The sequence below is a fragment of the Camelus dromedarius genome, chromosome 18, assembly GCF_036321535.1.
Source record: "Camelus dromedarius isolate mCamDro1 chromosome 18, mCamDro1.pat, whole genome shotgun sequence".
In the NCBI taxonomy this organism is placed as follows: Eukaryota; Metazoa; Chordata; class Mammalia; order Artiodactyla; family Camelidae; genus Camelus; species Camelus dromedarius.
The window spans coordinates 14,942,253-14,967,594 of record NC_087453.1 but is presented as its reverse complement, the minus strand read 5'-3'; the positions used below and the strand labels follow the sequence as shown (position 1 = coordinate 14,967,594).

General features: G+C 50.3%; 1 protein-coding gene across 4 annotated transcripts in view; it reads right to left on the bottom strand.

The window, feature by feature from the left end:
* Positions 1-16,338: 16,338 nt before the first annotated feature.
* Positions 16,339-25,342, bottom strand: part of CHD6 (chromodomain helicase DNA binding protein 6) — a 161,340-nt gene continuing 152,336 nt past the window's right edge. For 3 of the 4 annotated variants that reach the window (XM_010975258.3, XM_031433796.2, XM_031433795.2), the window contains 2 exons: positions 24,378-24,497; positions 18,724-19,687 (listed from right to left, as the gene is read on the bottom strand). In XM_010975258.3, the coding sequence (XP_010973560.2) occupies positions 18,794-19,687; positions 24,378-24,497 (1,014 nt within the window). In that variant the 3' untranslated portion in view covers positions 18,724-18,793. Of the gene's footprint in view, positions 18,168-18,723; positions 19,688-24,377; positions 24,498-25,342 lie in introns of those variants that run through there. The other variant, XM_064475670.1, reaches the window with a different exon arrangement.

Here is a 25,342-nt window from a genome sequence, read left to right as displayed (position 1 = left end):
CTCAAGAGCTTCAAAGTGAAACTATAGATGTTTTCGTTATCTTTAAAAGCCAGAAAAGATCATCATCTGAGAGGAATTATGAACATCTCAAAACCACTGGGGACAGAGCAGATAAAATTATGCCAAAAAAAAAACTCCTAAGGACTTTAAAGTTGAAAAATATTTTTTTCAGGAGGAAAAAAAACCTTCTGAAATAAAAATGATGGCAATTTTGATTATGCATGTCTCCTGCTGTGTCAGAAGAAAAATATTCAACAGAAACCTGTTATACAGGATGGGTTTCTAGATTATCAGATTTAAACTCACATTTTCCTAGAAAGAATCATGACCAAGTGAAATAAATGTCTGAACTGCCCCATTCAGCTAGAACAAAATAAGAAATAGAAATGGCCAAACATGTGTAAGGCTTGTGCAGACCGGAAGCACTCTGGATCCCCTAATTCAGAGTGTGTTTTATGAAATTTCAAAAGCACCATTTCTGCGGGGATTGCATCAGCCTAATCGATTTCGGCGGCTTGTTACTTTGACATGGTCTTCACCACCCCACTCCTTGGTCTCAGCTATTATATACGGCAATGCAGGAAGCTCATTTCCCACTCTTTGTCGCCTAGAAATCCACTTTTGCTGCCCTATCATGAGAGGGGTTCTGGCTCTGATGGGCTGCTGACTGGGACAAGTCACTTCCTGAATCCTTACTCTTTCCAGCCACTGGGAACATCCTGAACTCACTAGTTCATGCAGTCTTCAAGCAACTGTTAGGGATGGGATCATTAGCCTCATTTCTTGGGTGAGTAAAGTGAGGCTCAGAGAGGTTCAGTGATTTGCCTAAGGTCACACAGCAAGTAAGACCCAAACCCAGAGCCCTCAACACCAAACTGTGTCATTAACCAAAGTGGTGAATTGCATTCTGAGTGGATTCGTCTGCATTCACTGAGATAAAAATGATGTGCTACTTCTTTAATCTCATCCCTACGAACCTTTCATTTCAGGAATTGTAATGTGTTTTAAGGATACTTCAGGATGATTCAACACTTGCGCATAGTTCTAAAGCTCCCTGCTGAGTAGGGCTAGCTGTGCGGGACATCTTCTCTGTTGCTGGGATGACATAAAGAGCATACATCAGAGTGAAATGTTGTAAAAACAAACCCTCTGTCATTAAGAAATAAATTACCCTGGCCGAACAAACTGTGGAATGTGTATACGATGGAACGCTACTCAGCAACGAAAAGGAAAACAGTACCGACTCATGTAGCAACATAGGTGAAGCCCAAAAGCCTTACGCTGGGTAAAATAAGGCAGACACAAAAGAATACAACGTGTATGAGATTCTAGAAAAGGCAAACTTGGTATATTAGTTTGCTAGGGCTGCCATGGGCTGGGGGCTTAAACAACAGAAATTTATTTTCTCACAGTTCTGGAGGCTGGAAGTCCAAGCTCAAGGTGGAGGCAGGGTTGGTTTCTGCTGAGGCCTCTCTCCTTGGTTTGGAGATGGCTGTCTTCTCCCTGTGTCCTCACGAGTCTGCCCCCCATGCCTGTGCACACCTGTGTCCTGATCTCTTCCTGAAAGGACACCAGTTATACTGGATTAGGGCCCATGCATATAAGCTCATTTTACCTTCATCACCCCTTTAAAGTTCCTTTCTCCAAATACAGTCCCATTCTGAGGTTCTGGGGTTAGGACTTCTACATATGAATTTCGGGAGAACACAGTTCAGCCCCTAACACCTAATCTATGGTGAAAATAACCTGAATAGTGGTTGTCTCTGGGAGGAGTGGTGGGTGCAGGCTAACTGGGAAGGACCATGGTGAATGCTCTGGGGCTGATGGTGAATTGTATCTGGTAACAGGGGTTTGAGTTGTACAGGTATTTGGCATTTGTCAAACTTACTAAAATCTCACACTTAAGACTTAACTCATTTCATTGTATCTCAGTTACACCTCAAAAAAAATCAGAAACAAATACTGCTCTCTTGTTCATGACATGCAAGCAAAGTGCTTGGGGGAAAAGTGTAGTGTTGTCTGCAGACTGCTTTTGAACTGACTGATGAGTGAATAGATGGCAGATACACCAGCATGTGAACAACTGCATAATCTAGGTGGTGGGTTACGTGGGTGTTCGTTGTACCATTCTCTCAACTTTTCTGTCTGTTTGACATTTTTCATCACAAAATGTTGGGGGAAAAAAGATTTAAAAAGCAAAATTTCCACTTGAAAATGTTAGCCAGACGTTTCTCATAAAGCTTCCTCATTGCCAGATCAAGGTCCGCTCATAGAGGGAACCCCACGACCCCATGCCCATCAGTTGTGGGTCAGTGCCCCTCAGTGTTCCAGCCCCGGTCTGCTCGTGTCCAGGGAGGAGGACAATCCAGGGAGAGCCTGAGGGTTCTAGGAAATGGAGGTGCAGAGTGATTTAAGCATGGCTGTTTAGAACCCAGGGCAGTCTGTGATCTGTTTTCTTGAGTTACGACGGAATAATTAGGCCCAGTAGGGGTGTTGGCGGGGGGCATGTGAATGGTATGGAGTTAGCAGTACATAGTAGACACACAAGTGCTGAAAAAATACTAGAATGAAATTGGAAAGGGGCCACCCATGGCCGAGGCTTCCGGAGATGGTGAAGTTGCCTGTCCGGTGGAGGGGGTCTGTCCCCACGTTTGCCCAAGCCCACCTCTGGCCTGGCCTAAGATACCTTGAGAAACAGGCCCAGGGGAGGCTGCCTGGTCTCTAGGTTCCTGGACAGCCAGGGTGAGGGCTCCTTGCCACATTCTTAGGAGAGAGCACATCCAAAACAATTTCTTTTTTTTCTAAAAACTTAGCACTAATGGGTTCCAGATGTCCGTTTGTTATATAATGGGGTTTGTTTTAATAGCATCAACTTCCAGATGTGCAGCCTGGAATCAAGAAGCCCACTGGCCTCCTGAGGACAGTGTGAGCCAAGCCGAGAGCTGCCTGGGGGAGAGAGGCAGACTTATGTGCGGGACCAGGCGTGGGAGAGGAGCTGGCGATGCCTTCCCGCTGCCCACTGGGCCACTCACCTGCCCAGAAGCTGTCCCCTACCTGGGGGGCGGGGGGGTGGTCCCGCTTCCTATTGGTCAGCCCTAACTTGGAGGAGGGGCCCCGGGGGACAGTCCCAGAAAGGCAGCCCGAGGGGCGTGTGCTTGGGAATCCAAGTTGCACCATTGTGGCTGGGTGACCTTGGTTGGATCTCTAGGCCTTGCTGAGCCTCACTGTCCTTGGAGGTGAAGTGGGTGAGCACCATCCCATCGCGAAGGGTCACCGTGCAGGGTGAAGTGAGATGAGGGGCACAGAGGGGGTCCTGGGGAGCCTTGGACTTTTCCGCTTGGTCAGAGTGGAAGGCTGGGCTCGGGTGACCCAGTGCACCCTGCTGCCCTCACCAAGCTGGGAAGCCCTTGGGCAGTGCAGGTGATGTCTTCCCTGGAACACTGGAAAAGCGCCATCGGTGGAGCTGCCCACCACCCCCGGCAGCTTGTTCCTTGTTCCTTGTTCCGTGGCCCCGCTGCCTCAACAGACAGAACATTCTTCCCTGTGTGGAGCCAAAGGCGGCCTCTGAGTGACCCCCAGAGGTCTGAGGTCCGCTCTCTGGGGCTCTGCCGAGCACGTCCACTCCCTCTTCTACCTGGTGGCCCTCAGGTGCGGGAGAACAGGGACCAAGTCCCCCAGTCCTCTTACTCTCAGGGGGCAGCAGCTAGAACACTCCATGGACTAAGATTAAGGTGCCCTGAGGAGGGATGTTCTAGATCCTGAACAAGAAAGATCAGGGAATCCCGGTGTAGTCTCGGGAGGGTCACACCCTTCCCCACACGGGAACGTTCAGTACTGCAAAGAAGATAACCAGCCCCAAATTAATCCATAAAAATAATACCATTCCAATGAATTTTCAATCAAGTTGGGGGGTGGTTACAATATAAAGTTAACATGGAAAATAAGTGCAGAATAGCTCTTATGGACTGAAGAGATGAATGAGCGAGATGTGTTGAGTTTTCATTTTGTATCTTTCAGGATTGTTTGACTTTTTCAACCTTGTATACATATGACTCGTCTTCTTTAATGTCAACGTAATTTTATGTCAGTGTATGTTATGTAGAGATTTTGATCCTTTTTGGGTTTTCTTGTTTGTGCATCTCTGTATTAAAGAGATATGTAATAAATGTTATGAAACTAATTATATATACGTGTATAACTGAATCGCTTTGCTATGCACCCGAAATTAACATTGTAAATCAACTACACTTTAATAAAGAACAAAATTTTTTTAAATTAAAAAATATTAAGGACAGCCACACACACACAGAACTAACAATAAAATGATATATAACAAATTGTTGAGCCCACGGTGGGGCCTCACCTTCTATGTCATACATTGCCATGACATTTAGATTACTCTGCCTCCTCCTCCTCTTTTTTTTTTTTACTTAAAAAAATTTAACACAAATTCTAGATTGCAAGTATGACTTTAAAAATCCAGAATAGGGGAAATGAATTTTGAACAAAATAAACCAGTGCAGAAATGATGGATTACTCACTAAGTGGGATTAAACAACTGGCTAACAATTTGGAAAAAAAATCAAGTTAGATTCCTACCTTGCACAGAAATAAACCTCCGATGGCTTAAAGATGGAAAGGTTAGAAGTTAAACCATAAAACAATCCTAATCTGTATACAATTTTAGGATAGGCAGTAATTTTCTAAGAAAACAGCAAATGAACCGATTGATGGATTTGACAACGTAAGGTTTCTTTCCATCAAAATAGAATAAAATAAAGGTCAAACTACACACAAAAAAAGACCAGATAGCTATGTAATAAAGAATCAAGAATTTCAACATATAAAGAGCTCTTACAAAAATTCCTGGCCACATTTTTTTTTTTAATCTACACCAAAAATAGAGGGAATCTGACCGCAGAGAAACCCGAGTTTCGTAGGCTGAAGGTGGGGACAGTGAGGCTGAGCCAGAGGGTTCCAAGTGGTAGTGGGGAGAGCTCAGTGGGGCAGCTCCAGGGCCAGGTTGAGTGCCCTCCATGTGGCAGGGGTTCCCCATTCTCCTGGCATCCACAGTCCTATCTGGTGCCAGCTTCTTCTCTAGCCCAGGCTGACACACACCCGCCCTGCCTGGGACATATAACATTTCCCCCCTCCTTCACACACACTTACGTTTCCATGAGTTTTGCAAATACTGGTCCCTCTGTCTGGCTCACCTCTCTCTCATCTGTACCGGAAAAACATCCAATTGCTCCTTAAAGGCTCAGCTCAGTGTCTCTGGCTCTGCAAAATTATCTTTGATCCACCCCAGCCTCTCAAGGATCTTCCTTTAGGCTCCTGCAGTGCCTGCACATCATTCTATCCACTGAATTGCACTTTTCTGCTTACCTGTCCTGGTCCCTGTTCTGGACGACGAGCCTCTCTAGACAGGGGTCTCCATGGGCTTCTGCTCCCCCACCCTGGGGCTGCCTGGGGCAGGGGTTCAAACTAATGTTGCAGGAACAGATGAACTGTACAGAGCAGAGCACTTGACTGGACACGTTCCACACTAGGCTAGTTGAGCTTCAGGGTCAGTCCAGTTATTTCCTAAAACAGAACATTAAAAAAAATTCTTTTTAAAATTTTTATTATTAAAAAAATTGAAGTATATAAAATAAAAATAAAAAATTGAAGTATAGTCAGTTTATAATGGTGTATCAATTTCTGGTGTACAGCATAATGTTTGTCATATACATATATATATTCCTTTTCATATTCTTTTTCATTATAGGTTACTACAAGATATTGAATATAGTTCCCTGTGCTGCACAGAAGAAACTTGCTGTTTGTCTATTTTATATATAGTAGTTAGTATCTGAAAACCTTGAACTCCCAATTTATCTCTTCCCACCTCCTTCTCCCCCTGGTAACCATAGGTTTGTTTTCTATGTCTGTGAGTGTGTTCCTACTTTGTAAATAAATTTATTTGTGTCTTTTTTTTTTTTAGATTCCACATATAAGTGAGATCATATGGCATTTTTCTTTCTTTTTCTGGCTTATTTCAATTTGTGTGACTATCTCCAGGTCCATCCATGTTGCAGCAAATGGCATTATTTTATTCTTTTTTATGGCTGGGTAGTATTCCATTGTGTAAATGTACCACAACTTCTTTACCCAGTCGTCTGTCGATGGACATTTAGGTTATTTCCTAAAACAGAACACTTTTATTAACAATTGGGACACATGTGCTTTGACTATTATGTAATTGTACATAATTACATAATACACTAAAAATACATTGAAAAAGAGGTGCCAAGTTACATTTAGAGCAAAAAAGAAACCCACCAAGGGGCTGTGGTAGCTGAACGCACTGAACTACTGAAAACCATTGCTGAGTCAATCATGGCCTCATACCAGCTCTGTTGCCCCTGCCCTTGAGCGCCCATGGTCTCCAGGTAGGGAGAAAGAGCTGTGATAGTGACATTCCCAAGCTTTGTGGTAACACAGGAAGGAAGTGATGCCTCAGGATGACTGCTGCTCTTGGGGCAGAATGGGGGACTGTGGGATGCTCTAGGCCCCCAACAGTGCTACGGTAACAGTGCTACTGCACGTGTGCCCACGATGGCAGAGGTTTTTGTTCATTTGTTCATCCCTGAAGGTCCAGCATCTGGAACAGCCTCTGGCACATAGGAGACCTTTAATAAGTATCTGTTGACCAGATGACTAGAGAGAGTCCTGGAACAGTGCCTGGAGATGAGGCTGAAGCCACCGCTGGGAGGTCTCCCAGAACCTAGGGCATCTCCCAGAACCTGGGGCTGTTTTCCCTGGAGGCTCAGCCTGCAGAGGACCCAGCTCGGAGGGAGCAGAGGGCAGGCTGGGCCTAGGGCAGGGGATCAGGGAGGAGGGAGAGGCACTTTCAGAGTGTGATGAGGAGGCTCAGAGGGGCACCAGGCAAGGACCACCAGGGTGGGAGGGCAAAGAGAGGAGGGAGCTTCAGGTTAGCAGGTCCAAGGGCTGGGCCCGGGTCCCGCCATCCTCCCTGGGCCAGAGCAGCAGGAGTCGGCAGGGTGCTGGCCCAGCCCGTCCAGTCTGGAGCTCTCGTACACACAGAGAAGGCGCCGGGCTCTGAGGGATCAGCAGAGAGGATTTGCCCCCGGGCTTCGAGTACTGTAACCAGAGCTCAAATTTAGGGCTCAAAAAAATGAGGTGCGTCTCAAAATCACCCTGCAGGTGAGCGACAGAGCCAGGACTCAACCTCACATCTTTCTAATTCAAGAGCATGATCTCTTCGCTTAAAGAAAAGCCAGGCTGCTGGCACAGGGCAGGCTTGGAGCTCGAGGCCAGAGCCAGGCTTGTCTGGGTCAGGGTAGCCCCAGCCTGGGGGCAGAACCACGGCGTGTCCTGGGGGCGGGGCCAGACCAGGGCAGGAGGCTGGGTCAGAGTGGCTTTCTGGGCTCTGTGCAGCTAGCCAGAGACAGCGTCCCAGGGTTGGTGCAGGGCTTGCTGGAGCCCTGACTTCCGCCCCCTCACCCCCAGCCCCGCCTGACCTTCCTCCCCTGGGCAAGGAACCAGCCTGGCCCTTATCCTGGAGAAGCTGCAGCTGCTCCTGCAGCCCTGATCCCAGCACACAAAGGCGCTTTCTTTCCCAGCACAAGGTCTTGATTGCACGTTGCTCTGAATCCGAAAGCTCCTATGAAGGAAGCGGTTCCCTCCCAGGGTGTGTGTGTGGGTGGGTGGATGTGTGTGTGTGCGCGCATGCACATACTGGGTGCGAGGGAGCTGGGTAGTCAGGGGGCTCAGACCCTCTCCCTGCCTCCTGGGTTTGGCCTGGTACTTCTCCATCTGCATCCTTTGTGTGTGTGTGCATGTGCATACGTGTCTGCGGGTCTGTACGTGTGAACACTCTTGAGCACGTCTCTGCAGCCGTGGTGTATGTATCTGTGCATATTTCTGTATACACAGCACACACCTGTCCATGTTTGCGTATATCCATATCTGGGTAACCCAGCCCATACCCAAGCACTATAGGGTATATGTGTGTGTTTCCCGTGTGTGTCTACACAAGACACCTGGTAGCAGGCCCCTACCTCTGCTGCTTCTGGCTGTGCCTCCCCACCCCTACCCGACCCTAGCCTCTACTCTGCTGTGGGCGTGCAAGCCTCCTTCCTCCCCGTGCCCGCTTCTCCCCCACTCCCGGCCCTGCTTCTGTATTTGTCTGGGAACAACCTGGCCCCTCTCAGCGCCGGGAGGAAGACAGGTTAGGACAGCTTGGCTTAGTCCACACATACTTTCCCAAAGTTCCCTGGATCCCAGCCGAACTCTTTATACAAAGGCTCATGGGGAATAGCCTAACAGGAAGGTGGGGACCCTGCCGAGGGGGCTGAGGACCCCGGCACCCAGCTCCAAGAGGGAGTGGAAACATGCGCTAGCTGAGTTTCAGCCAGAAGGGGTGCCCGAGTTGTGAGGCTGAGTCTGAGGACCCTCCACCCCCAGGGAGGGAGACAGAGCATCTCAGGGTCTCATGCCCAGGGCAGCAGGGCTGGCAGGGACCCCAGGAACCAGGCAGCTGAACCACACTGAGCACAGGGAAGGAGAGACACAGAGGGGTGCCCCAGGCCATTTGGGAACTGGGTGCCTTCTGGACACTCTGCTGCCCCCGGCCCTGGGGACCCTTCTGGGGATACCCCAAGTCCACTTCAGGAGGTGGGTGCTACTCCTTCTCTCAGAGCCTTGCAGGGAGGCTCCGAGGCCTGTGCCCCTGGCTCCAGGCCTGCACAGAGCCCAGAGCTGCCAGCTGCCAAGTCAGAAAGTGGGTGTTTGAGCAGCACTGATGTCACAGGGCGGGGCTTAGCACCCACCTGACTGGGGGTGTGGGGCCCTTGGGCTAGTTTCTCCCATCCCCACCAGAGTGTAGGGGTGAGGGCTTTCTGCACTGCTCTCCCCCAACTGACATCAGGGCTCCACCCTCTAATGGCACAGGGGTTTTGGGGGCATCCTGGCTGTCAGAAGGAGGGTTGTCCAATGGGGCAAGAAGATCTGACCCTGAGTGAAGTTCAGGGCATAGGTGGTGGCCGCTTTCACTGCCTGTCCACGGACGTGCCACAGCCGCATGGGAAGGGCAGGCCTACGGGCACCCAGGGAGGAGCCCAGACGTCTGTCTGAGGGTGGACTGGGCTCCAGCAGCTCCTGGGCTGGGATCAGCCGGGTCAGCTTCTTCAGCCCAGTCCCCACCAACCATCCCCTCCTCATCCCTTCAGGAATCTTTTTCTAAAGGGGAGCAGGAACGATACTGGGAAGCTTTGTTCTTACCTGTCACGTTGTGTCCAGGCCAGGGGCTGCTTTTGAAACTCAAAAGCCAGGCAGAGAATCTTTTCTTTCTCTTCCCTGTTGTCCTGTCTGGTCCCTGAGACATGAGCACAGACCAGCTGACTGGCTCAGCATGAAAGAGAGAGGAACCAAGGGCACAAGGAGACACCGAGAACCAAAAACACAAGGTCAGAGTTGAAGAACATTGAGCCCCGACAGTCGACTCGGCAGAGATAGTACCACTTGGGATGGATGTTTAATCTCTCAGCTCCTGCTGGGTGGCTGGGCTGGGGGGTCGGGTGGTGGGACGTGGCCGCTGCTCCTGGGGCCTGTTCTGGATGCTGGGCTGTGCGTTGAGAGTAGCTGGAGGAGCTCCAAACCCTCCCAGACCCCCAGGCCAGGGGAGGGGCTGCCTCTTCATCCCCTCCCCGAATGCGAAGCTAATTATCTCCAACTTGTCTGGGGAAAGGAAGGAAGTGGCCCCAGGGGCTTAGCCAGCAAGGGTACCTGCTCCTCCAAGTCCCTGCTCCATCCTCCAACTCTCTCTGCCTCCCTCTCAGATGCACGCCAAGCCCAGGAGTTGAGGGCTCCTGCCTTATGTACACACATCTTGCTTCCTGGTGGGGAGATTTGACAAGGGACTGTGGTAAGAGCAGGAGGGTCTTCCAACTGTGGGCCCCAGGGGCTGGGGTTGGGAGCCTTCCTCAGGCCCCTATAATCTACCTGACAGGCCTGCACATCCCCCCACCCCCACCCCCAGGCATTCACTGGGGCTTTGGCAGCCCCTCTGGCTCTTTGCCAGCCTGGAATGTTTGGGATCTGTGAATGGAAAAGCCTGGATCAGAGCTGGAGTGGGGATGGGGGTGAGGGGCTGGGTGGGAGCGGTGTCTAGCTCTCCTGGTCCGGCCTCCTCTTGGTCAGAGCCAGGAAAGAGGCTTAACACCTCGCAGTTTCGAGTCACTGCTGCCCGCGCCGCCTGGACCCCTCCCCCATCCTGCTCTCCTCCCTGACTCACACCTGCAGGGTGGCCATAGGTGAGATCACTCACTCTTTGTAAGTCCCCGAGGATTCCCAGGGAACCCGCCTGTGCCAGGGACAGAGAAGGGTGAGGGCCAAGTATCAACACAGCAGGCACACACCCCCAGCCAGGACCTTCGCTCAAGGGGCCTAGGGATTAGACTGAGATTTTGCAAAGCTGCCAGGTCTCCACCATCTGATACTGGCAAGTGCCCAGCGTCGCCCCCATGTGGGACTGCAGCACCTTCTGGGACATCCCAGGGGGAGAGCTGAACCCTCTAGGAGCTGCCAGCAACCAGCATTGTACCGACCTCCACTGCCGAGCTTTTCCCGATGTCCTGGTTCTGAGAGCCAGCTGAACACCCCCGTGGGGGACAGGATAGTTACCCCCTTAAAATGCATCCTGATTCTGTTTTCTCGCATGTCACCTGCTGGTTGTATTGGAAATGTGCCAATATCCATGGCTCTGCCATCACTCAAGTAGCCGGCTTGCTCCCTGTGCACTGGATCCAGCCTGCAGACAGGTATTTGTCTGCCCCCTGGAGTTTTCTAAAGTTTGAATTTGTTGCATACATTTAAAAATCAGGGGATTTTACATAACACTGAATTCTCATCCTCTGTTGGAAAAAAAAATCAGGGTATTGGGCAACATGGAGCCCACATCCCTCCATGGCATCCCCTGGCTGTGGCTGGGAGCAGCTGTCCCTTTTAGTCTGGGCAAGAGGTCTCGTCTTGCCATCTGTCTTAAGTCTTAAATTTATTGCCTTAAATCTGGCCCTTGTCACACATGTATGTCACCTGTCCCAGCCGGTAGATATGTGAGTTTAAAAACACTGCTACATGTTGAAAAAAGGGCCCATGAGCCACTGAGGTCTCCCCAGAGGGACACATACCTGTTCCTTAGTTCCCCTTTGGTTATGACCATTCAGGTCGGGACAAATGCCCACTGCTCTCTGTTTTGCCCCTCGCTGTGAAAAATACCCAGAGTTGCTCTCTTCACCCAAAAGTCACCCCAAAAGAGGATGAAAGTGAGTGTGGCTTGTTGTGTTCTTTTTTTCCCTTTTTTTTTCTTCAGCAAAAGTAGATTTACTCAGAGAGGTGTACACTCCGTAGACAGAGTGCGGGCCATCTCAGAAGGCAAGAGAGAGAGCGACCTGACTTGCTCTTGGTAAACTCTTGGCACAGCATTTCTACAAGTATGCCCACTAGGGTTGACGTCAAACTTACTAGGCTGTCAGCCGAATCGCCCATCTTTCTTCCCTGAAAACAGCGGAACTTCCTCCCTCTCGGGTCCTACACCCCTGCCGTCACCCATGGCTGCTCGGAGACCATCGGCAGCTTCACCGCAGCTGCTCCCGGCTCCCCGTGCACAATCCACGCCGGCCGGAGACCTGAACGTGCAAGAACGCTCCATTCAGTGTCTCCCGTTCCTCTGCCTGCTGCTGCGTCAGGAGAGGGCAGCGTCCGGCAGATTCAGTAGGTCCGTGGGCCCTTCTGTCCCCCAACAGCAGGATGGCATCTGATCCGACCTGTGTGCAGAAGCCCAGCCCAGCCTGGGGCACAGCAGGTCAAGTTGGCCAGGGGCGGGGGCCTGATGAGGTGTGACCGCTGCCCTTAGTCACGGTGTGGGAGGGCCTGTGGTGGGAATTCACTTGTCCCTGCATTCACTGGTCCCAGCTGCTCTTTCCTGTTTCCTCTGAACTCTGCTTCCAGGATGTGGCTGCCAGTCAGCCTTGGCCCAGGCACCCGCTGGGGGCTCCCAGCCACTGCTCCCTTGCATTCGGCTCCCCACATCTGGCCTTTCTGTTCCTGAGCTCCAGGTGGGACCGAGACCCATGTCAGCTCATACACCAGGCCTGTCCCGCCCACCCTGCATGTAGCCAGCCCACGGCCCCAGATGAGGACTGTCTCGTGGGCCCCTACCCAAGGCACGGGTGGTCCTTAAACCCACGCCGTGTGTTTCCCTCTGCTTGTGTCCTCCTAACTCTCCTTTTCCTGCCCTCTTGAGGGTCCTTTTCCTAAAAATTACCTCTTCTCAATCGCTGGCAGCTTCAAATCTGTCCTCTGACCCTCCTCCTCTTTGTCCCAAATAGGACGTGGGTGAAGAGGAGGGGGCGGGACAGAGTGGCTCCAACTTTTCCTCTGAAGTGAAGGGATGCCCTGGGGGTTTGGAGGCGGAAACTCCAGATGCCCAAAGTGCTTCTTTGAAATCTGTTTTATCTTAAAAGTAGATGTCAGTCTTTATGCTAGTGTATCGTTCATGTTTATACAAAACTATGTTTGAATTAATAAAAAATATTTTGAATGACTTAGGTTTGCCTGAATCTGTGAATACAATGGATACTCTAGGACAGGGGTCTGCAAACTTTTTCAGTAAAGGGCCAGATAGCAAGTATTTTCAGCGTTGCAGGCCATGTGGTTCTGGAACAACCATTCAACCCTGCTGTTGTGGGGAGGCAGCCCCAGACGATATGTAAAGAACGTGGCTGTGCTCTAATAAAACTTTGTTCATGGTCCCTGAAATTTGAATTTGGTATGATTTTCATGGGTTGTGAAATATTATTCTTTTGACTTTTCCATTATTAAAAAACGTTAACAGCCCATTCCTGGCTTGTGGGCTGTACAAAACCAGGCGATGGAAGACAGTGTGTGGGGCCTGTGGTTTTGGAATCAAACACCCCCCCTAAATTCCTGTCCTTCCACTCACTCACGGTGCCACTGAAGGAGGTGACAACCACCTGAGCCTTGTCCTCGTCTGGAGAACACATTTGGGATGAGATCACCGGCGTTGAGGCCCGGCTGCAGAGCAGGCACCAGGAGGCACTGATGGGGACCGTTAGTGAACACAGGGCTGGGCCGCGCTGGTGGAGGAAGGTCACCAGGGCCCGGTGGGTGAGATGGGTCGCCTCCCCTTCCCGGCAGCTGCTGCATCACCCAGCACGGCAGTGGTGGGCAATCCACGGACACCCTAGGGCGAGAGGTGAGCAGTGTTCACGCTAAAAAGCTGGACCAAAGCTTTCACATTTGGGTTTCTGTCCTGCTTCCAGGTCCCTATGCAGACCTGGGGTTGAAATTAAGCTCTGGCGTTTGGAGTTGATCGCTGGTTGCAAGTTGTCTCCCTCCCATCAGCCTTGGAGGACACCCCCCTTCCAGGCCTTCCAGCTGAGCTATTACACAAGCCCCTGTTGTCCTTGTTTTCCATTTTCTAAGACTAGATGCTTCCCCTGGGACCCAGGCTGGGGAGCCAGAGCACTCAGATGCCAAGACCGCCATTGGGCTCACAGCAGGATGGGAAGGAAATACCTTCTTCCTTGGGTTACCTGGCTCCTCTGGTCTCAGGGCTGGTCGCTTAGCCCATGGACAGCACTGGCCAGAAGAGCCCCTTCCCCTGGCTCATCACCCGTTTACTGCTATTTTATGAAGCTGCGCCTGAGAAGGGTGGCCTGTCCAGGCCTCAGACCAGATGCCAACCCTGACTCCACTATGGGCCAGTTTATGGCTCTGGGATCAGTCTTTCTGGGTCCCCAAATCCCATCTCTGCCATTAATCAGCTGGGTGATTGGGTGTTATTTAGCCTCCCTGGGCCTCAGTTTTCTTATCTGTAAAATGGGGATAACCTCAGAGTTACTGTAGGGATTGGGAATATGGCCATAAAGCACTTAGAACAAGTCCCACTCAAGGAATTTCCTAGTAAATGTACATTATTACATTAAGGAACCAGAGAAAACAGGATGCCTAAATTTGAAATCTAGATAAACCAAAAAATTTTAAGTATAATTATGTACCAAGTATAAACTTACACAAGAATATTAGTTTATCTGAAATTAACACTTAACTGGGTGTCTTTTTTCCCCTAAATCTGGTAACCTTGCCCTGAGGGAGGCTTCACAGATCTGGGAGCTGCCCTGTCCCCCAGCCCCACAATAACTTTCATCCCTTTAGTTCATTCTGACCACTGGGCTCACGTGGGAAGGTCTTTTCTGCTTGCAGGGTCATGGGGACGGAATCAGCCAGATAACCTGTTTCCTGCAGTGGTATGAGTCCAATCCCAGATCCACTCTGGACTTGCCTTGGGGGTTGGAGCAAGCTCTTCCTCACCCTTGATTTCCTTGCTTCATCCCTGATTTGATTACCATATCTTTCCAGCACTGGCCATCCTCACCTCACCAGCTATTTAAAGGAATAAAAAAGATACACGACTCAAATATAACAAGCAGTTTTAAGCACCTGACACTGATCATTTCAATCAACTCCGTCAACAACTCTACAGGTTCAAGTTATAATTACCCCCGTTCTACAGATGAGGCAACTGAGGCTGAGAGAAGGTGGGGCTGCTGCTCCTGCCTCCCCTGCCCCTAGGGAAGCCAAAGCTCTTCCAGGGCCTCCACTCTCCTTCCTGCCCCTCATTTGAGTTCCTCCCTTTGTCCTCTTGGCCTTGGGTGACGGCTGAGCCACAGCTCGGACAGCAGGACGGGCCCCACAGCACCAACTTAAGGCATGTTCAAACCCATCTCACAGACCACCTTCCCTGCAGGAGCCAGGACTTAACTCACCCCTTTCCCTCACTTCTTACCATACCCCATAGACACCCCGGCTGAGTGCGGATTACAAGGGTGGTCACAATGCCAGCCCCTCAGCAGCAAAGCCATGTGTCCTGAAGACCTGCCCTCCTGCTCCTGTCCCTCAGGGACTGGGTTTTGACAAGCCAGAGTCTAGAACCAAGGTGCTAGTCACTGGGCTGGGTGAACCCCATTGCTAACCTAAGAGATCCTTCTGTGGTTTCCAGACCAGGCAAGTGAACAGTAATTCTTGCAAGAAACCATTTTAAGGTATAAATGAATCGAGCATAAAATTTTCCAGATCGTGTGACACAGCTGTTCCGTTTTTCCCCACTGCCAATTTTTCTAAGTGTTATTTGGTTAGATCTGGTTTCTGAGGTTGAGGGGTCCGAGACTAGCATCACTAAGGCTGGAGTGTCCTGACCTCAGGCGGGTGGGCTGGAGGTGGGGAGGGGAGTTCTGTCCCAGCTCTGTTCTTTTTGATTGATGAGAGCTTTGCAGCCTCTCTGTTGGCTTTCATTAGGCAGACTGGACGCCAGCATCCCTCTACCAGAAACCAAGATGCTCTGAGGACAAGTGAGGTCACTTATGGCAAACACACACAAAACACTAAAACACTAGCCCAATGTATGTGACTAACTGTACTCTCCCGCCCTCATACGAGGAGGTAGAATCTACTGGGAGAGACTCTGAGGTCAAGCGTGAGACCAAGGATGTTTATTACTTATTCTGCATGAATTATTCTTCCCAGAGGGCTCCCCAAGACTAGAGATCTACAAGGCCGGTAATCCATCCTGACTTGAAAAGTTGTAGCAGAGGTTTTAAGGCCTCATAGCACCATGCCCCACCCCTCCTCCAGGCTGTTCCTGCACCATCTGTTGGTACCCAGTAGCGATCCAGGAAAGGTGAGGCTGGTGGGTCTCCTGCTCTCAGTCGCAAGGATATTTCAGCACTTTCCTGCCTGCCTCATTGGTAACTTCTGACATAGCCCTTTTGGAGCCTTAGAAGCGATGCCTCCCAAAGCTAAGGACCACAGAGTTCTCAACAAGCCTTAAGAACGTCAGCTACTGAGGCATTCCTGTGTTTTGGGGCTGTTTCAACCCGCAGAGTTTCCCCCTGAAGTCCCAGGTGTGTGATCTGAGTTGGGACTTCTGAAATGGGGCTCAAGAAAGCTGAAGTGCCAGCTGTGAGCATTCAGGCCCCAAGTCTGCAAAGCAGGTACTTGCTGCGCCCCTTTCCACAGCATCTGTTTTAACCAAATGTTCTGGTAGATCAGGAGACACGTCAAGTCAACCCTCATGAACAAACATATAACAAGCCCCTAATAAGGTGCCTAGCATAAGCTGGGTACCTGGGAAAGACAGTGGATTCCTGTGTGCATACAATGTATTCATAAACTGCCCAGGCAGCAAGAGACATGCGAGTGGCACTGAATTCCTCAAATACAAATTTGACTTTTAAACTGTTTTTTTTTTTTTTTTAAATCCAGGATCAAGACCACAGACAATTTATTATGTAAGACATGGGGTGAAGAATGATCAAGGAAAGTTATGGCTGTGAGTGACATGGAATTAGATGGAAAGGCTCAACTTTGCTGAAGAGAGTTTAAATTTGGCTTTTGCTCTTGGAAATGTCAAAATAATAAGAAGCACTTATGCCTTACAGAGCAAATAATCCACAGAGTGTCATTTTCATTTTGCAAACAGGGACACAATAGCAGTCAAATAGAAGCCTAAACACCCAGAGAGTTAACATACAGGTTTGATAAGATATAACAAGGGATTTAGCATGCTGGTGGGTTTTTAAATCAAAGCCATATTGAACCCTGTGACCTACTGGAGGTTCTAAGTGGAACCTGGGGAAAGCAGCTTTTCTATACAAAACGACGACCACAAAGAAGACCCGGGCTCTGCTGGATGTCTATAATACTCATTTGCAGTAAGGCTTTCAAGATACATCAATTTTTATAGCATTTGTATTTTAAGGATTTAGGGCAAATACATTTTTTTCTTCTACTTGATAAAAAGAAAATTAGTACTTAAAAGGTTCAAAAATATATCAATTGAGTGATTTTTTTTTTACATAAATAAATTATATTGATTTTTAGGATTTAACAGCTGAAAAAACCCTTTCTGCTTCCACTGGAGGCAAAACTGAACAAAATGTTAGTTAAATAGAGAGCAGCATTTCTAAGAAATCTGTTGTCAGCATTAGAGACCACCTATGCTACAGAGATGTCATTAAATAGGACTGATTCAATTACTGGGTTCTTTCTTCTATGATCTGTTTATAGAATTTCTGATTTATATCTCTGATTCATAAAACTGGGACTCCACTTTTCGAAAATACAGCTGATTGATTTTTTTTTCTGGCCATGATTTAACAGACTTCTTTGAGATGCTCATTTTAACATTTACATAATTTATAATCCCAAATGTATAAAAGACAATGACAAAAGCATCATAAATAAATAATGCAAACTGAAATAGTTATGTCAAACTTTTGGACCTTCTGATAAATTATAGCAAAACTGTAACAGAAAAAGTAAAAAATACAGTAAATTGTGACAACAAAACGTGGAACTGGTGCTAGTAACACTTGCAACATTCCCGACTGTCCTGCACAGCCCTGTGCCCCCGGAGCACTGAACCACGAGCTTAGTTCAAGTCTCAGCGTGGGAACTGCCGACGGAGGGTAGGGCCATCAGCAGGGGTGGAACCAGAGTGGGAAGGCGGAGGAAAGCGGGGTGAGTGGGCGGGTTCCTCCCAGCCTGGGCAGCTGGGAAAGGAGGACAGACAATGTTAATTTGCAACATAGTCTCCACTAGCTTGATTATTTGGAATCTGGGTCCAACTGTAAAATATAAACTGAGGACAGAAAAAAATCTGGAGACAAAAAAAAAAAACTCTTCACAGTCGCATACTAAAAGGTGGTACACACATGGTTTGACAACCTCAACTTGGACAAAAGGCCCCTGGCGAGCGTCTAAGAGTGTTGAGTGGCTATTTTCTCACAGGCTCCAGAAAGAGCCTGATTCCTGGTGAAGGAAAACGCAGAGTAAAAACCCACCGGGCCCGGGTAGTGGCTAGAGCAGTTCTTAAGAGAACGCGGTGGGGGCAGAGTGCTAGTCGTGTGCTTGTACGCCGTGTGCAGCTCCTTGGAGGGCGAGCCCCTCGCCCAGCCCCGGTGCAGCAGCAACTCAAGGTGTGTACAGCTTTCCCAGACTGAGAATCCCCTTTCAACCTGGGAGAGGGAGGATGCGTGCGTATGAAATGACGCCTGGTCGGTATTTCTTCTTGCTGCAGGTGTCTGAAAACCCACAAAGGGGGAAGTCGTGTTACTAACCAGTAAGGTTTCTGCTTTAGAAAGAAATGAATATACGCAGTTTCAACCATTAGTTATATACGTCTGCCTATCCTACTCATTTAGTAATCATGATAAAACAGGGAAATAGTTTTAACTAAAAAGTATGCACCAGCACTTCCTTTTCCTGTGCTTTTTGGTTCCCCCGATACAGTCTTCCCATTAACACTGCTCACGGAAAAAAAGAGCTGCTCCGTGTCTGCTTCGGCCCTTTCCTGGTAAATCCCTAGATGGCTTTCTTTTGCCATTTTTCCTCCTCAAGTAAGTGGGAAACTTGGAAGAGAAGGGGTGGGCGTGTCCCCACGTCTGTACTAACTACGACGGCTGGAATGAACGGCTGGAGAACAGAGTGAGGACTCTGGCCTCCTAGACTAGGTCAACGACACTTAGCTGATGATGTGGCAAGACCCTGCGACTATTAACATCTGGTACCATAGTTCTCAGACAGGAAATCAGGTAGGTAATATTACTCATGGAAACACAGGTTCTTATGACGGTGAAGTGAGGGAAGTAACAAACCTTTATGGGATAAGAAACTTACAAGTCACAATAATTTCTCCAACGAAACAGTTCTAATTGGTGTCACCGTGAGAGTCTTGGGTGCCCCCTTCCCTGGCCTGTGCCGCATGTTCTCTATCTAGGGGCGCGGGGGCCCTGGATTCGGGGCAGTTCTGGTCACTGCCCGGCTCCCTCTCCGGCCCGGGCGCAGACTCTGGGTTGGGGTTTGGGTTGTCCCCTTTTGCTTTCTTCCTCTTCCTCTTCTGGCTCTCCAGACCTACTATTTCAGAGTGTCGGGCCTGCTGCATGGCTGGCAGGGTCATGCCCATGCCAGGGGAGAGAAACATGGATGGGTAAATGAGTCCGGGGGACATTCCTGGGATGAGAAATGGGTTAAAAGCCACAGGACTACTCGTAGTTATTGCAGGTTCAGACTGATCGGAAAACGGACTCGGGCCAGGCTTGTCTTCGGCTAAGCTGTCCGTTTTCACATCATGGCCGCCGGGCTTGTCTTCTGCAGTCTTTTCGGCCACTGACGTGCCGCTCTTCGTTGTGCCTGACAGCGACGCTGGTGCAGAAGTGCAGCTGGCGGCCATGGGGGCATTGAGGAGCCCCCCGACCCCAAACATCTGGGGCACGGCGGCCATGCCCGGCAGCACCATGGGCAGCATGCTCAACGTGCTCTTGACCTCTTCGCCCGTGGGCATCGCAGCAAAGCCGGCCGGGAACCCCACCAGCCCCGTGAGGGGGATGCCTGGCACGTTTCTCATGTTCTGAAGCCCAACCAGGTCCATCCCGGCGATCAGTCCGTTCATGAACAGAGGCCCCATCCCGGAGTGGGAGTCTGCCACGAGGGTGGGAGCCTTCAGGAGCTCGCTCCGGGGCCTCCTGCCCCTGCGGCGGGGGCCCGCATCTCGGAGAACGGGCTCGGGTAGGCTGTGATTGAACTTGTTTTCTGGGAGAAACCCCTATAAAAGGACAAAGAGACACAAGATGCTGGAGGTTACTGGATAGCGGGTGAGCAGCCGGGGGCTCTGCACCGGCCTCTCCTGTCCCTGCCTGGCTGCCAGGAGCTGCACAGCGCTGTGCCCGCAGGGCCTCTCCTCCCTTAGGGCTGAGAGCCTGAAACCTCCAGGCAGCTTCTATGGCGCAAAGCAGTGTCTGCCCTGCAGGGAGGCCGTGGGGGCGCTGGGAGCGGGAACCAGCCACTCAGGTCTTAGTTGAGACTTTGTTACTGAGGGATTACTGCTGTGACATATTAGTTCACATGTAAAATTAAAAACACACCAACCAACCCCAAAAGGACCGCTTCACAGTCGCACCAGAGATGGCCTCTCACCCTCACACAGGCTGTGCTCATCTCTGCTTCATTTCAATTTTAGTGCATGTGCTGCCAAGGCCAGGGGTCAAGACTCATGGCGGGGACCCCTCAGCCAGATCCCCACATTTGCCCCCTCCCTGACACAGGACAGTTTTTAACAGAAGCCACAAGCAGAGCAGGAAGGCCTGAAATCTCAGTCCTGACTCTGGAGCCCCCAGCTGTGGGACTCGGGACAACTCAGTTCACCTCTTGGGGTTCTGGTGAGAAGGAACAATGATACCTCTGTCAAATCCTGAGAGGATCCCCCAGGTCTCTGCTTTAGGGGCAGTCACAGAGACTGGGAGATGCCGGCTCGAGCTCTCCGAGAGCCGAGTACACACATGTACACTGGGCTCGGAAGTGAGGACCAGCAGGAAGTGCCACCCTGGTAGTGAGGGTCTCTGCAGCGAGGGGGCCTGGCTGTCAGAGGGCTGACAAAGAGAGTGCTAATCACAGAGGAGCAGCAGGGCTGAGGACAGTGGACGGTACCATTAAATAAACACTGACCCTGCCCTGGGCACTGGGCAGTGGGTTCTATGTGCATCACCTCAACTTGTCATCACAGCAACCCTGCGGAGTCAGTACTGTCAGCACGGCCGTTGTACGGGGTTCACAGATTCACAGACACGAAAAATTTACACTTGAATGTTCCCAAGTCCCCAGAAATACCACTATTTCTGAGGTCCTATACCTGTCCTTCAATTTCTCAAAGAATATTAAAAACCAGGTCATCATGGGCAAAAAGCCTTGTTTCAGAAAAGCAGAAACCTCTGGCACCGTCATGTTCAGTACACCTTCTTTCTCACAGCTGGTCAGGGACAGAGGTGGTGAGAGCCCAGGCCCCGTGGCCCCCAGCCCACCTGCCTTCCTCCCACGTGTGACCAGCCCCCTGTACTCTGCTGGGCTGCTCTGTCCTGAGTGTGCCGGGCAGTGCCGCTCTGGTCTGAGGATGATCACCAGGGTAGCAATTCCCGCCTGGTTCTTATTTCTAGAGAGACGGTCGGATGTGATGGATTGGTGCCAGGCTAAAAGCATCATTTCTCACCAGTCTATCTCGAGCCCATTAGTGCAGATGGCCTCATTCTGCAGAGATCCCAGCCTCAGGCCTCTGCTGGGCACCACTCTGCCCAGGGCCCAGGGCAACCACAACTCGACCACAAGGCTCTCCAAGCCCTCTTCCCTGTAGCCCAGCCACAGCCAAGAGTCAGGGGAAGGTCCTCGGTCTGTCTTTTTCCTTTACATCCTCAAATGTTGTGTCCTAGCTCTCCCTATTACGGTGGGAGGGCATGTTCAATCTTAGAAGTCTTCCTGTTGGGCAGAAAAGAAACCCAGAGCTTGATGAAGAATGCCTCCATCTTCTTGTCACACAATCTGTTATAAAGCAGACATTCTTTAACACACTTATATTTTGAGCTCGTCAGGGCACCTGGAGCTGGAGAGCTCACTCAAGGCAGCCTGCATCCTACAGGACCTTTGGTCCCTGTGGTTCTGCTCACCAAGTTCAAGTCATACTCCTCAGGCATCAGGATGTCCCCACCCTTGTCAGGAACCACTGATGTAGACAACGCTGGGCCCTTTCAGGACTGGGAGCTTGCCCAGAAGGCCTAGGCTGTCTGCTTTCCCTGCTTCAGAGTGGGAGAGCAGCAGCAGAAAGGCCCCGGGGGCAGAGAACAGCAGAGCAATGGGAGAGGAAGTCCGCTCCACCGCCTCCCGCGGGAGGGAGAGGCACTCTAGTCAGCCCACTGCTGCCCACCCCAGGCAGGTGCCCCCCATAGCAACGCGGCGACCACACACGGCGGCCAAGTCGGGCGTTGGCAGCTCTCCCTCCTGGTAATTACACCCTGGGAACAAACCTGCTTCCTCTTCCATGGGAGGCTGGGGGGAGGGCAAGGAGATGGAGGCCAGGGAGAGGCAGATGCTAAGCAACACTGGAGGCGCGTCTGCTCCTCCAGATGACTGCACGGGCACTCAACCCGAGAACACCTTTCTTCACCAACACATGGGAGCACTTATCCAAAGCCTGCGTACTTCAGCTCTAAAACTTAACTCCTGTGTGGAGGCGGAGGAGGGGGAGGTGACAAAACCTCCTTCCTCCTCCCAGGAAGGTGAGTAGGTTCAGCCCACAAACATTTCCTGAGTGGACAGAGACCTAACGGCCAAATGCAGTGTATGGATCCTAATTTAAAAATCCTAACAGCAAAACAAAACAAAAACTCGCTCTGAAAGACATTTTTGGGACAATTAGGGAAGTCTGAGTATGGGCTAGCTATGAGATGTTACTAATATTGACTTGTGACGATGGTAGTAGTTATGCGGAGAAGCACTCTCAGGAGACACCTGCTGAAGTATTTATTTAAGTATTTACTTATACAGGTCATCTCTGCAACTTACTGTCAGATGGCTCAGAAAGAAACAAGCAAAAATAAAAACTACAAACATGTGTAAAACAAATAGTTTCACATATAAAATATATGAGGCATGTGCGTGTGCGTACACGTTTAACAATGAGTGATTGTGACATACCGGGCATTCTCCAAGCCGAATCCCCCGCGGCCTGACTGCAGCCTGCGTGATGCTAAGTCTGTGACGCTCACCAGCGGAGCCCCAGCACACACAGCACGAGGGGCTAAAGGCAGGAGAAAGTCCCCTGTGGGATATGAATTGCTTCTAGAAGAAATGGTAGGGTCTCTAAGGGATGGACAAAGAGTGCAGCACACCCCAAAGGGTCCAGCCCCAAGAGGGGCCCTGGGAGACACGGCTGAGGGGACAGTGGAGGGCTGAGGAGGCCCAAGGACCAGACTCCTGAGGCAGGGCCTGTGTTTATTTAACAAAGGAGGGAAAGCGCATCTCTCTGAGAGGCTGGCTTGCAAGAACAGCTCAGAAATGAGCTTTCTGGCAAAGGGTCAGCGTCTGCAGGGGAGTGATGAATGTTAATATCCAGAGAACATGAGGGAAATGTTAGGCGTGTACAAAGTGAGAAAGTCAAGGGGGAAACCACGTGGTTTTTCTGACAAGTTCCTAAACCAAGAGCTCAGAGACTCAACCAAGAACTGGAGGTCTCTCCTGGACGACCAGCGAGCCACTGTGCGCGATGAAAGGAGAGCGCAGGGAGGCCACGTGAGGGGCCGAGAAAAAGATGAGAACCGCCGTGGAAATCAGCCTGGACAGTACAAACGGGTCCAAGAAATGGAGGTGGGGGTGGGGAGCTTTCTGAGAATAAAGCAAGAAGCGGGGGAAGGGCAGTGTGACAAATTTTCCATAAAGCAGCCCAGCCCACAAGGCTGCCCCAGGCCTCCCTCCGGAGTGGCATGGAGGTGGGCGAGGGCAGTCGCGTCTGTGGGGCTGCTGGAGGAGTCATCTTCCAGGCGACCACATCAGTAACAAGCTCCTTGACAACATTAAGTAACAACTTCTTTCTGCACCAGGAGGAAATGACTAGGGTGGGTGGTCTCTTGGAGCTAAAAAAAGAAATCGCATCCAGGAAATCCCGCTAAGAAGGGAGTTCATACCCAGGAAAGCCAGTTGCTGGCAGAGCACTGAAGGAAGGCATTCAGGAGAGCCTGTGAGTTTAGAGGACAACCCAGGAAGAGCAGATTCCCCATGAGGATCTTCAGAAGCGCCCTATTTGGGCAGAACTCACACTTGGAGGAGGTTAAAAGCATATTTGTGTATCATTTGCTCAAGCTCAACACGTTTCTTGGGTTGAAATGTTACTACCGCCCCCTAGAGGTTACGAGTTTTCTACTCCAAATTTGTACTCATCTGTAAACTATAACTCAGATTCGTTCTACTACAAGTATCTGCAGATGTCTTTGAAGTCTCGTCCAGGCTCATGATTCTATAATAGGAAAAGGGCAGTGCTTGGAGTCAGCTGTTTTTCATTGCCAAGAAGGACAGACTAGGAGGAAATGTCTTAAATGGTAGCCAGAAAAACTTAGATTGGAAAATGAAAATTTCCAATAGTGATGTTTGTTAAACACTGGAAACAGACACCTGATAAGAGTTAAGGTATTTTCCCTGAACTCTCTAAAATGGTTTTGTTTTTTCCCCCCGAAAATCAAGCTTTGGGAATGGTTCAAGCACAAACTTAAACCATAAGTTTTGGAAGTAAAGGCTGAAAACAAATGACCACAGAGGTCACACTGCCGGTCAGACACCCCAACACCACTCATCCCTCCTTAGCGACCTCTGTGCCGCCCTGTCCTTGCAGTAAGGCCACCCAGCTACCCTCTTCCCAGCTGGATCCTTCTCTCCGAGTATGCACGGCTGGGCTCCACCAGCATGTTCCTGCTCCTTACCCTTAGTCCTGGCTCCTTGGGGACAGCAGGAACCCTCTCTTCCCCACTCAGGGAGTTGACGTCTAATTTTCCAGGTTCCTTACAGCGTGGCCGCCTCTGCTTTGGTTTGTCTGAAAAATTCTAGAAGGTAAATGGAAACCAGTATTACAGAACATTCTGCCTCTGACTCTTCTGATGAGGGTGGTTTTGCTGTTTTCTCACTCGTGGCTCTCTGCACAGGACCAGTCCGGTTAGGCTGAAGGAAACAGCCACCTGGCCCTCACCTGAGCTTTCTCCTTGAAGCTACAGCATTCCCACAGCAAGCTGCAAACAGGCTGTGTGGGCCTCCTGGCCTCCAGACTGTAATGCCTGGCTGACTCCCGTTTCTCAGGGCACCGCTTCGTCCCTCACCCTTTCCCTTAGTCATTTTCTCAGATTCTCTCTTCACTGCTGCCTACTGGGCAGGCTTCGTCTGTCTTTGGAGGGTGCACATCTGAGAATGCATTCTCCTCCTTTCCTCCATATCTTGCTAATGAGAGGTACCCAGGACAGAGATGGTGGTAGGGCTGAGGAGCAAATAAGAAAAGAAAACCCAAGAGAAGATTTCAGTGCTCAGGAGCCTCCCCCATAGATTCCTAATCTGAAGAATTTAGGGCCACAGCAGTAAGAGGACTCGAGGAGAAGTCCCAAAGAGTACCTAAAACTAATACATCACCTCAAAGAGGTGATGCAGTGACTTGAAAAGAATACACAGGAACATTTTCATGAAGCGGCAGCATTTATGCAACCTAAAGAATTCTCTGTGAGCTTATGAATGTGGTGCTTTTTGGGGGGAAGGGAGGGCTGAGCTTAGGCAAGCTCTGTCCTGGTAAGATGTCACACATCTACTATCTGGCCCAGTGTTCTGACATGGGCTGGAGTTCCTGTTACTGGAAAACATAACCAGAATTTAAACTTGTTTTTCCCCTTTAAAGGGGTGTTCTCAG